This window comes from Ixodes scapularis, unplaced genomic scaffold (genome assembly GCF_016920785.2).
Source record: "Ixodes scapularis isolate PalLabHiFi unplaced genomic scaffold, ASM1692078v2 PGA_scaffold3__209_contigs__length_174095766, whole genome shotgun sequence".
Classification (NCBI taxonomy): domain Eukaryota; kingdom Metazoa; phylum Arthropoda; class Arachnida; order Ixodida; family Ixodidae; genus Ixodes; species Ixodes scapularis.
In genome coordinates, this window is record NW_024609868.1 from 160,928,409 (window position 1) to 160,941,735 (window position 13,327).

The following is a 13,327-nucleotide window of genomic DNA, read 5'->3' on the forward strand; positions in this document are numbered from 1 at the left end:
GTTGAGAATGACGCCTAGAGGACGACGTCTAGGATGACCTCAAGGAGGGCGCCAAGGATGGCATCGTCCATGAGCATAAAACTGATGATGCCGAGGGGGTCAATACCAAAGTCCCCCCTCATGTGAAACAGCTGCGCGTACCGGTTGACTACGTTAGACCTACAAGCCAGCGCATACCCGCCAGCAGTTCGGCTGGCTCTTTAGCAAAGACCGTTGCTATGAAGCTACATGACGCGTCGCAACCAATGGCAATTTTTTGCTCGTTCGCTGCTACAGAGAACGCCGGCTTTGCTCCACCGGAACGCATTAAAAATAGGCCTTTTCATCCTCGACTGCATATATTTGAGCTGCAAGGCTGTCTAGCATTGTTCGTCGCCCAACAGCTTGGCAGCAAGAAATATGCATTTTTTCTTGGCCTTTTCAGTCAGGGCGCAGATGATGTTCATGAGTGACGCAACTTCTTTAAATAAACGCCAGTTAATATCTACCCAGCACTCCCCCAAAACAATGAGCATAAAAATCTAAAAAAGGCAGTTCGTTATTGATTTCATCAAAATCAGCCCTGCAGTAATCATAAGGAATGTGCGAATATTGTAATTTACAAAAACACAAATAGAATATGAATATTAAGAAATACATAGTTTTGAATATCGAATCTGTTTCACATATATGTAGTCCATTAAGAAATGAGAAAATATGCAAATACTTTTTTTATTGCCTTCAAAACCAAATATGATGTTAACAAATTTAAAAAAAAATGAAACCACCTGACTAAGCAGCATATACACAATGCAACTGGTAACACAGCTCTTACACCTTGACTAGTAACCACCCGTCAACAGTACATGAAAGCAGGCAAAAGGTGCAACTGACGAGTTATGCAAATTGACAAAATTAAGAGTGTACAAAACTGCACATGTCTAGAGACTAAGTTTAATTAGGTTACATCAAAACCAAGTACATATTTGTAGTCAAATTGAAATGGGAAATAAGCTATGTAAATTTCATTTGAATTAAATTGCAAGTGATATAAAAGAAAGCTCTAGAAGCAGTGTTGCCCCTTACACAAGATAGTTAAGGTCCTCTTCCCATTTCTCTCTCATGGAGGGAAGCTGAAGCTCTTTTGTTGGGTCACCGCAGATGTGGGGACGGTAACCCCATATCCGCCTTGGCCAACGGAGATGCAGTGGCGACACCCAGGTGGAGGGTACGAATACACCCGTTTATAACGAACAGCCAGGAAACGCTCCCATCAGTTCGATAGAGCAAGTAGTTCAATATAGCGAAAAACATTTACAACAAACTTCCACGATGCGTTTGTTGTAAGGCGAGAGCTTCTTTTTCTCTCTCATCTTTCGCTTCCGCCTTGTAACAAAGCGCTGGGACGTGTTGTTTCTTTTCATGCTTGCAGAGTTTTTTTGCTTTTTTTAGCTTATCTCCTCTTTCGAATCACTTCTCTTCGTAGGCAACCGCTTTGGGATGAAGTTTCTTTTCTTTCTTTGCATGCGTGCAGTGTTTTTTAGTTTTTTTTTAGCTTTCTCCTCTTCTGAATCGCTTCTCTTTGTCAACTTAGTTCGCGGCTCGAGCTTTCAGAATTTTCTTTCTTACCTAGATTTTTTTTGGGGGGAAGGGACAGGCTAGAAGACGATTGTTTGCACGTTTTTGGAAGCCTTCCCGTTTATGTTGCTATGTTATAAAAAGTACTTTTTACATGCCTTTCTATTTAAATTTTCCGCGAGTTCGATATCGACAATAATTCACTGAACGTGGGTTCGTTCTCAACCGGTTTCACTGTAGACATATCTGATTTATTTACATAGACTGGTTTCCAAACCTTAACTTTGAGCCCCGCGAGTCCTCTGGGAGTTTGACACCATCTTGTCCCCTCCTATGATGAGCGTGCCTTTCTCTTTCCCGTCCCCACTTCCCCAGGCACCTGGTCAGCCTCACTTCGCTGGGTCGTTCCCCTCCCCGTGTCCTTCTGGACCCTGCGGCAGTTGTGGCAGCCTCCCCACATTTCCAACCCCTGTGCTCAACAGTTGGGTTACTTTGGAATTCTTTAAGGGGGAACACTACCCAAAAAAGTGAATGTTTGAACTGTTCACTTCATTTCTATGAAAATTGCAGGGTATGTTTATATTGCAGCTGAGGCCATCTATAGCAAATTTCATCATTCTAGCTGAATTGTGAAAGAACTTATGCATTTTAGAAGATGAAAGAGGGTCAGTGTGTCGTTTTGTAAAAAAAGATAAATTTCAAATCTTTTTGTGTTGCACAGCCTTAGGAATGACCACAGCACTTAACTGTAATGTAATTTTTTTATGTTTTACCTCTTCTCATAACAAAAACATAATAATCTCTTCTTCTTTGGTTTTCTAACATGAAAGAAGACAAATTAAAAAAAAAAAATAAGCAGTGTTTTTCATCACAAAATATTAATCCAGAAAGACCCCTAATACAGTTACCGGTAAACCCCAATCTGACAAAGTCGTTCTTCGAGCGGGAAACTTGGTTAAATTAAAAAATTTGTTAGACCGAGGTTTCTACTCTTTTGCACTGTAATTCCTCTCCCAGGTTCCCAAAACCCTCCAACTACATCGGATGTTGTAAATGCGCATTTAAAAATAATATTCCACTACAAACTGCGTGGTAATACGGGAGTGAGCTGCTTCGATCCTTATACTCCATAGTTACGGGAGCAGAGACTAGAACCGCACAAGCGCATACAGCCCAACGCCAACAGGATAAGCGCTGCACGACGCAGGCCATGGCTGGTGTTCGGAGTAGACGTCAGATGGCACCACACGCAAAGAAAAAATTGTAGAGCCCTTCCACCTCACTTGAAGATAGAGGACCAGCAAAGCTGTAATCTTCACATCTAGGATGATGCCTAGAAGACGGCGTCTAGGACGACCTCAAGGATGACGTCTAGGACGACCTCAAGGATGACGTCTAGGACGTCTACGACGACCTGAAGGACGATGTCAAGGATGACCTCAAGGGTGACTTCTAGGACAACCTCAAGGATGACCTCGAGGATGATGTCTAGGACGAACTCAAGGACGACTTCTAGGACGACCTCAAGGACGACTTCTAGGACGACCTCAAGGACGACGCCTAGGACCACCTCTCGGACGACTTCTAGGACGACCTCGAGGACGACCTCGAGGACGACTTCTAGGACAATGCATAAAGGACAACCTCTCCGACGACCTTAAGGACAACTCCTAGGATGACCTCTCAGACAACCTCGAGGACGATGCCTAGAGGATGACGCCTAGGACAGACTCTCGGACAACCTCAAGGACGACTTCTAGGACGATTTCGAGGACGATGCCTAGAGATGTTAACAAGGAATCAGGACCTCACTATCTAATAATGCCAAGGAAAGCTGACTCAAGCTGGTTGCACCCTCTTTTTCTTTTTATTTATTCATACCAGACCCCTCTTTTTGTTTTTATTTATTCATACTTGCCACGACCAATGGGGAGTTTTTTGTCGACATTTGATTGCCCGTGGAGACGATAATAGGGGAAATAGCCCTTAACAGCTTTGCTGTAAAATAAAAAAGAAACTATGACATCATCACCGTTTGTCAACATGCCCCGTTCGTTTGTTTATGCGCCAGACACAGTCGTGCGGGTACGTTTTGAAGCACCTCAATACGGAACACCCATTCCAAGGTCAGATCGAGTAAGTTGTGGAACACAGCTTTAGGGTCCCGTGTGACTCCCAAGTTTCGAGGCAGCGAAAGTGACCAAAGTCGATCGAACGAACAGATCTAGAATCAGCCACGCTGACAACGGCTCCGAGTCAAAGAGTTTAGAGTCACGATCTCATGATCGTGATGCTGTCTTTAAACTTCAAAATTCTTGAAAGGGAGCTTTGCGAGATGCCATACTTCTCGGCAACTGTCATTTTCTTCTCGCCGTTCCTCGCTTCGGTGATTATTTTTACTTTAATGTCAAGCAACAGAACTTTTGTTTTATGTGGTGCGTCACTCGTTCAAAGAAAAGCAGGGATCGAGTCACTAAAAGATCCTTATTGCCGCAAACGTAGTAGACAGCGTGGACAACTGAACGCACGTCAACTGCAGAGTTGCGGAGTTGCTTCGTTCTTGATGCATTATGGCGGGCAAATTTTTCTTTAATGCAAGCTGTCATTATCACCGGTATTGTTTTTTTAATTTTTAAACCAATAAAGGCTTTACGTTTTTATGTTTCATTTTCGGGCAAGAAAACTTCTGTCAAACACTTTGTTTTTTCTGGTGGAGGCTGCCGAAATGTCCATAGGCGACGCGCAAAGACTTCGTTAAATTGAAATTGCGGTGCAAACTGATGTCGCTAAATTGAGAGAAAAAATACAGGGTCTTCGATGGAAGGACAAAATTGCGTTACATCGCAAATTTCGTTAAATCTGGGTTTGTTAGACAGAGGTTCAAATGTACAAGATATGAGTTACAAATATGGAAAGCACAGTTTTCCTAAGTGAACGGTTTGCTAAAAAAAGCATGAAATGAAAAAAATGGTGTCAAAGCGTCACGTATGTCCCATTTTACTCTAGGAGTGTGTATGCTGTTAGAAACCACCAGGGGCAAAGGTGGAGCCTTGCTCTTCAGCTCGATGCTGCCGAGTGACAATAGTTTCGAGCTACCGCTCCTTCTTTGCCACTTTGGAGCTCTCCAGTGCCTTTACTCGTGTTCGTGACTTGCCGTCTTGTGGCCTGCTCCACATGCTTGCTGGTGTGTGCACCACAAGCTATGCCCAGTTTCTCCAAGACTCGCTTGATGCCCTTTGGGCCAGCATTGAAGTCTAGAACAGTAAATTCTGTCTTCGGGCACCTTTTCCACACCAACGGATTATGATTCATTACCATTCTGCATTGTAAAGCGGCACCACCTCCTTGGCGATGCCCTCCCTGAACGCATGGCGGTGAACCCTATGCGCCGACGGCTTGCCAGCGTTGAGCAGGGCCTGGTGCCTGTTGTAGGGGCACCAGGAATCCTCACCACGAGGACAGGCAATGTGCCCAGGCGTCTGTTGAATAGGAGTGCAACAAGCTCGCAAAGACGGCCCGCTGCATCCTCTTGACGTCTGGAGAATTCTCCTTGAGGGCAGCAGCGTAGTAAGCCGTTCTTCAACACAGCTTTTGAGTTTATCCATGCCCGCTTTTTCATGCTCTCAATGCCATAGAAGACTCGTTTGGAAACCTGGTTTACGCAGTCATCTTTCACTATCTCTTTATCATACTTTATCGTAAAGATTCAGCTTAGAGACATGCATAAACACCTTACTTCCTCCATCGCCGAGTACAGTGGTGCACTGCATTTTGTGGAGTTCTATAGACCGGCTGAATGTGGTCTCAGCAGTCCCAACTTGCATGGCATTTGACGAACTGTTCCAGTTCTTTTGCACGTCTCCCTGCAAGCTTCCATCCACTCGTCGTGCCCATCTTCACCCTCCTTAGGGAGGATGCAGCAGCCATAGCAGCGATTACTCGCCATCGAGAAATCAAGCACAAAGCCAGAGTCCAGCTCGATCACAGCCCCAAGTCCCAAATGGGAGGTGCGGCTCCGCTTGTGCCATGTGCCGTCGAAGCTCACGCACACATCAACGACGCCACTACTGTCTCCCGCTTCCAATTCTCTCCTAACCGCTTCCGCGGATTCCTGCATAACTTCACGCGCAGCATCCATGGCGGCGCGATGAACTTTGTCCGAGACGGCTTGGTATGCCTCGAGGTGCATGGGCGAAACGATTGTAAACAATCGGCATCGATAGCACTAAACGTGATAACAAACGTAATGGTGGTGCTGGCAAAGCCTCGCAGGGTGCAAAATGGCGTTTGAAGGGTCACGCGTTGCATCTGCACCAACCACAGTTCGAGTTTCGTTTCCCTAGCCAATCGGGACGCGTCGTTTCTAGATCTTTACTTCTAGTTTATTGGGCTCTGCACACGCCTCGCTGCGCTCTCGAAAACATTGCGCGTATGAATTAGAAAGAGAAAAAAACAAAGCTTCCAAGGAGAATACACGTGCCGCACTAGGGCTACGCAGCATCCCCTGGGCGCGAATTTAGAAACGGTGTTTCCTGCAACTCTCCCCAGACCCAAAGTGGCGTGCGGGCGTCTGCGGCACGTCAATAAACGTAAATTCTCACTTTTCTACGGCACAAACGTCGATAGAACTTTGTTAGTGAGGATTAAAAAAAAACAATCCAAAAAGAGGTTTTCTTTTCTTGCACCGTGTCCCCCCTTAGGGGCACTGACTTGCGTCTAATCCTCGACAGAGTGCAATGGCTTGAGGGTTGCCATGGCAACAGCTGCCAAACTGGTTTGCTTGGAGCAGCTGTTGCCATAGCAACCTGCACAAGATGTTGCGAACGTCAGTGTTTGACAGTGATAGAGATATCAAATAGGCTATTGTGTAGCTAAATCAAAGGTTCCCGAAATTCCCACAAGCGTACCAGGACGATCCGGACGTGTGGTGGGGCCCGAGCCCAGTATATTTTCAGCATTTAAAAAAGTAAAATCAAGTTTTGGCAAAATATTATCTCAAGTTGCTCACATTTGGGATGAATATAGCAGGATCTAGCAGGGTACCGTATTTACTCAAATGTAAAGCGAGTTTTTTTTGTTTTTTTCAAATTTCCCTTACCTAATTTGGGGGTTCGCGTTATAATCGAAACGCCTCAAAAATTGCCTTAGCGGTGTCGCAGCACAGGCTCTTTAAATGGCTACGACAAATCTCGCAATCTTTCAATCTTGTGCTGGCAACATATACACGCCGGAAACAGCCAATCCAATCCTATTCTTGTTTGCAACTCGTTGCGCCCATGTTAGGGTTATGGGTTACCTTCACAACGCTTTTTCTTTCTGTTAGGGTTACCGTACCCATGTGCCCGTGTTGTCCGCGTTTTGTGAGCTGCTGCTACGTGCTCCCGCGACTGGACTCGAGCAAATGGCGACGCAACGAGCTCAGTACGACGCCCGCTTTAAAAGAAGTGCAATTATGATGGCTGGGGAAATCGGAAACTCTGCCGCGGTTCGACGGATAGATGTGACAGAATCGACTATCCGTGGGTGGAGGCTCCAGCGTGAAGTGCTCTTCAAGTGTAAACCCGGCCGAAAAGGCTTTTGCGGACCATGTTGTAGTACTTTTTGAGGTACTTTTTTCTCCTCATGTAACTCGCGTTACATTCGTGTTCTGTTTTTTTGTTTTTTTTTTCGCTGTGAGAAGTCACCCCTCGCGTTACAATCGTGGTCGCGTTACATTCGAGTAAATACGGTAAGTCCTCTGGAGCAGCAATCGCATCACTGTACACGTCTTGAATGTCAGAATTAGAGGTGTGTTGCTAAACATATATACCTCTTTGTTTTTTCGCGACTCGTATTTTCCAGACTATAAGTTGCACATCCGTATATTGAGTCGTTTTTACAGAGGGGTCGGTAGATAAAGGCCCGTTCACACTCTAGCGACCTCTTAGAACTGGGTGCCTAGAAACCTCTTACAATGACAGGACACACTGGCGCCACCTATTGGGTAGCAGTGCAAACTTGGCAGTCAGGCATATTTTCTATTTTTCTCGCGCATTATCCCGTCTTTCTTGGCTCAAAAACCTATTGTCAACGTTATAAACAAGCCTTTCTTATAGGTATTATGCACATTTCACCTCGAAAATTGTGCAAAATCTTCACTCTTGTGAAATGCAGTTCCAGGGTCACCGCATAGATGGCGCCAGGGTGCCAGTGTGTTCTCTCGTTGTGAGAAATTTTAAGAAGTTTTAACAGATCTCTTCTCTCTCGGTCGTACACGGTTGCAAGAGTGTGAACAGGCCTTAAGACGCACCTTCGTATAAGTCTTTGCATGGTTCACGCGATGAGTTTTTTTGTTTTACGTGCACTGGTGTCGTGAAATTGGAATTTCTTACAATAGGACAGATTGCACGTATTTTCGGATGCGCAACTTTGACGTTTTGACTCGCAAGAAATGCCCATAGCACGGCGCTGTCTGGCGGGGGCAATCGAGTGTTTCGCAGCAAAAGGACATAAAACGCACAAAATGAGAGGGCAGTCGGCTTTCTTCGAGCGAACGCAAGTTTAACGTGCCAGACACTAGTGGACCAAGCCTAGGCCAAGCATCGATGCGCAGGCAGATAGATAAATCTTGACATACTTCTCTCTGTACCTCTAAAAGATTAGCTGGCCACAATTCTTCCTTTTACACGTAGCAACACGGCTGGAGCATGGCAGAAAAAACTGCTCGTGAAACGAAAACTAAGAAAAAAAGTTGCGAGAAAATATTTTACCATGTGTATGTATATCAGCCCACTTACCTTTGAGTGTTACTGGACTGAAGCAAAAGAATACAAAACCATGGCTGAATTAGGCTACGTCAATCACATGCTGTAAACATTTTAGTCGCACGGTCTTGCCTATCCACACTGAGTCGCTCCTGGGGAAACCGTAAAATCTCTCGCTTTCCAAGTCAGGTGGGAAAAGTGTAGAAAAGTGCGGTGACAGCAGTGCCTTTTGGAAGGGTCAACACCACCTATGGCTACGTAGTTACGGGGCTCAACAAAAGATGGCGTACAAAAAAATGGCGTCGCGCCGTGAATTTAAAAAAAAATACACGTAAGCCGCATTGTTGCATAAAACGCTCCACGAAAAATGTTTGAAAAAAAAAAGAAAACTGTGATTTATATGCCGGAAATTAGGGTAGTTTTGACTACCATAAAATAACGCGGAAGCTCCCAATATTAACATTTCATAAATTTGGAAATTCTACAAATTGTATGTTAAGTGCCCGATTTTACCGTTGAAGTGCCCGTGTCTACGTTAGCCCAGTTTTCAGTTGAAGTAGGGTGGGGATTCCCCCGGTATTTTACGGACATGAGAAACATGATACTAACCAGCAGACACAAAAACACAATGTTACATTTTACGTTAATATTTCCTCGCAGGTCTTTACACTACCTAGCCCTACATAAGTACAAGTTTGAAGAATGAAGATCCTAAAACAAAGAGGCTCACTCTTGTTTATCTTCTCGCAAAGTATCCAGACTTCGTCCCCTCCGCTGCACGAACCAGAGGTCCTGTTCACTTTGGTGATCTTGAGTTTCCCAGCCTCTACACGAGCAAAAAGATACATTCGTCAGAAGAAGCGCTATGAAGCTCTGCGATGGAAGTAGACCTTTTGTAGCCGGCAAAATACTGGTTTGGTGGAGGATGCTTTGGGAGCTCATGCCTACAGCCGTTAGCACCTCCCTCGAAACTAAAAGATTAAAGAATCGCTAAATGATCTTTGGTAATCATTATCTGTTTCATACTCGGGCATATTACTTATTATCTAATAATGCAGAAGGAACACACCGTTTTCTCTTTTAGGGGCTCACGTCAGAATAGGTCCCAATTATAATGGGCATTAAAAAAATGGTTAAAGAATGAAGTCGAGATAACACTACGCTGTTTATTTAGCCCGTAAAATGCCAGCAAAATCCAGCATACCGTTTTTGCACGAATATAACGCGAGTTTTTTTCTCGTAATTATGCGCTCCAAAACGCACCTCGCGTTATATTCGGAACTGAGCTGAGCCACGAGGTGCGCAAGTCTGGAGAAAGCCAGAGGATTAAGACCCCCACCGGCTCAATGCAGGGGGTTGCAGGAGGCCGGGTGGGAAGGGCTTAGCTATTGGGCCACCTGAAGGGGCCAAGAGAAAACATAAATCAAGCATTTTTGTCCCTTTTCTGTTTGTACAACGCAGAAACGCAGAGCGCCATGCAGATATGTGGGCACTGGCCAATTCAAGTCAAGCCAGGCCAAGTCAACAAGACCACGGGGTTACGGATTACGCAATCAAGATGTTTGTTTATGCGGTGGGACCAGAACAAGAAGAAGTGCGATCGTGTATGGGGTTCTGCAGTCTTTTTTCTGTCTCCGCATTTCTTAGTTCCTGTTCCAGAGTGGTTTGATGTTTGTGCGTAGGTGCTTCTGAGTCCGGCCTTTCTTGGATTGTGGGCTGCCGAGGAGCTCATGCCAAAGAAAAAGGAACTACCAGACAAGCCACGCTGTGCTGCTGCTTATGTGCATAGTCGCCAAGTGGACTGGTAATGGAAGGACCTGAGCAGTGGGGATGAGTGCAGTCAGAACATAAACTGATATTTCTTCTACTTCCATTGCCTTTTCACTTCTGCTGTGGCCCCGAGTGTGGGAAAGAGATGCAGCCTCCGCTCGCTTATATAATAGTAATATTATTTTTTTTTTTCCTTTTGAGGTCATCAAAACATGCCCTCGCGTTATATTCGTGGTTGCATTATACTCGTGCAAATACGGTGTATCCTAAAACCTCTATCAATAAAAATATGTTCCACCAAGTTTTATGAACACCAAACACAAGGTTTTAATATCGTACACTGCAAAGTATGACAGCACAAAAATCTTATGAAAACCCAGAGTTGGGCTTTTAAAGTGACACTGTGCTTTAGCGGCATTGGAACCGGAGTTGAGTCGCAGTTTGGTTCCCTTTCGATGGACTGTCGCAGGGAAACTACCTCGACTAGCATATTTTTCAAGTTCTTTTAAGCTTTTAAAAGTTAGAGGTGAACCCGGAGTTGAGACCACATTACAGAAGCGTTCCAGAGAGCCGGTCGAGTCTCGTCCGTATCCACTGTCTTCGAGGAAGGAGACCACTCACTGGAATTTGCCACGGGATTGGAGTAGACGCAGCAGAGGGTCCTCCAGACGCCGTCCTGGCAGCACTCGGCAGAGAACTGGATGCGCACCAGGTTCAGGTTCAGCTCCGCCGCCTCCTTCTTGGCCTCGCCCAGCAGCCTTCTGGCCTCCTCTGCAACACGGTCCACTTGGCTCCCTTTTCTCGCTAGACTGGCAACATTGCCACGAGCCAGTGCACTACCGCAGCCAGGTTGCATAATGCAGCGGTAACGGGCAGAGGCGTTTCTTTCCAAGGTAGTAAACATGCATCCGGGACTTTAGGAGCGATACCCACATTTAAGCAAATACAGCTTCCACCAGGAATTTCTTGGGCATAAAATTAGTCGAGCGGGCTGACGAAAAAGATCCCAAGGTTACAAATTTGCGGCATATACACGCCGAAATAAATTCTCGAGTTAGAGAATTAAAATTAACCGTTGGGCTAGTTGGCTGAACAAGTACTGAAGCGCAAAGGAGGAGATGCAAGAACGACAAGGACACGGGACAAGTGCTACTTACAACCGACTTTTACTAACCTACACCCGAGGGAAGGCAGAAAGGAAGTGAAGCTAGGAGATTAGCAAAAGAAAAGAAAATTAGAAAAATATATTCTTGGGTGAAATAAGAGATGTGCAAATAAGTAAAATGAAACAAAAATAAAATAAATTAAGCGAAAGAAAAACGCAATCAAACTAGGAAGTAAAGAAAGATGATGTTCAAGTAAAAGAAGCCGTCGTGAGAAAACATTCAGGTGTTTGTTTGCCAGGGCCACAGAGTGATGCTTTAGAGGCCTAAGCTAGTCAAAAAGGGAATTGTGAAAAGCTGCTCGAGCGTGGAACTGGTGAAATCCTGCGGCCAAGAGGAGCTTCGACTCACGAGTGGAACGACTAAAGAAATCTCAGTGATGTGATTAGCCTAAGCTGTTTTGGAGCACCTTTTGGAGCAGTCAAAACAGTGTTTCGGAGCAGCAAAAGTGGTTTTTGGAGAAGATATGCTTAGGAAAATGTAAACAATATTCATTTTGAATGCTGGACAAATGAAGGGCACTTTGCTCGCCGCAATAAACTAATTATGGTCAAGCTAGACTACCTGGCAGTCTTTCAACATGTAAATGAAATGCCAATGACATGACACATTTTGCAATGCTTCATTTCAATGATAAATATATATGTACCTAATATATATAAATAAAAACCAAACTGCAGATATGAAAATTCATTTGAGAATGACCAGCTTAGTAGTAAATATCACAGCAGTAGGTCGACTAGTTATATAACATGATAAATGGAGGCAGTGTCCGACTGATGAAACACGCAACTATTGCAGTGCAATGCGAAATTTTACAGAAGACAAAGGTGCATTACGACTTGCGGATGCTTTTCTTTTTGATTTTCAAAACTTTCTGCAAGGCTGATGCAAGCCTCACTTTGCCTTCGGCTAGCAATAAATTTTTACTTTCAATGTCTTAAAGAGACATTGAGACATTCCACAAGTGTACAGTGCTATCGGCGTTGCCGAGCAATTCCGAAAAACCACTTGCGACCGTTTTACTGGCACCCGAAGAGCCACATTTTCGTCAAAAGTAAGCAAACGTAAAAGAATGGATTGCAAGCATTCCGGCTGGTGCCTCTGTAGTGCAATCATATTTGCATGCACATGAGGGCAACTTCGGGAGCTTGCAGTTGCACATGCTTCATCGCGCGAGCGGAGATGGCTGTTCGACCGAAACCATGCCACTCCACTCCATCGCCAACTGGTTCCCAAAACTGTATGCAAAATGCAACTGTTCAGCATACAACAAAAAACAGTCCAACGGCACGTGCTTGCCAGGCCGGCAGGCGAGGTACAAGTTGAACTCAAAGAGAAAAAGAACGTGAGCACATCAATGCAAGACATTGCAAGCCGGGGTCAAAAAGTTCTTGGAGCGCTTTGTGCAACGACTGAACTCGAGACAAACAAGCTTGTTGTGCGGGTTCAGCGTGCAGACATTGCCTTCTTTGCTTTAGCTCACTTCTCTTCACCAACTTTCTTTCGCGGTAGATTTTTCACGTACTGGGGTTCCCCTCGAAAGAAAACCTATCAAGAGAAATTTAGGTAATCAATACTTCGACACAACAGGTTTGAGTTAAAGAGGGATCTTTGTAGTAGCGTATGACTTGAACAAGAACAAGAATGTTGATGAACATGTGGCAGTCCTTACGTGTCAGTTTAGAAAGCGCCACATCTGCAGGGACAATGGGGACGGCAACACCGGACGTTGCGCAGGGACCAAGTAGAATAGTTTTCCCACGGCACTTGCTTTCAGGACCGAGTGTTTCAGCTCACTAACTCCTGCCACGCAAAAACGTGGTTACGTTCCACAGCATGATGGCATGGCTAGTACCTTGCACGCTAGCGTTGGAACATCCGCACACGCCCGCATCTATCGTTGAAAACATTTTAAAAAGCTGCGAGAGGAGACACACGAGACGGCGAGAGCGAAATGAAAGGGGGGGAGAAACCATGCAAGACCAGATGGACGACTAATGCAGGGTACTCTATGTCGGGCGACTGCTTGCGCCACCTAGCTCACGCATGCTCAATCACAGTACTCAGTTTAGTTTCGGTATTGAAAGGAGA

The 13,327-nt window shown here is 45.1% G+C and overlaps 1 protein-coding gene across 2 annotated transcripts in view; it reads right to left on the minus strand.

The window, feature by feature from the left end:
* The window catches only part of LOC8054090 (nuclear factor NF-kappa-B p110 subunit), a 157,819-nt gene that overhangs the window by 107,143 nt on the left and 37,349 nt on the right, over window positions 1-13,327 (minus strand). For both annotated transcript variants that reach the window (XM_040501063.2, XM_040501061.2), the window contains exons 6-7: window positions 10,692-10,841; window positions 9,031-9,126 (exon numbers count right to left, since the gene is read on the minus strand). In XM_040501063.2, coding sequence (XP_040356997.1) covers window positions 9,031-9,126; window positions 10,692-10,841 — 246 coding nt within the window. The remainder of the gene's footprint in view (window positions 1-9,030; window positions 9,127-10,691; window positions 10,842-13,327) is intronic.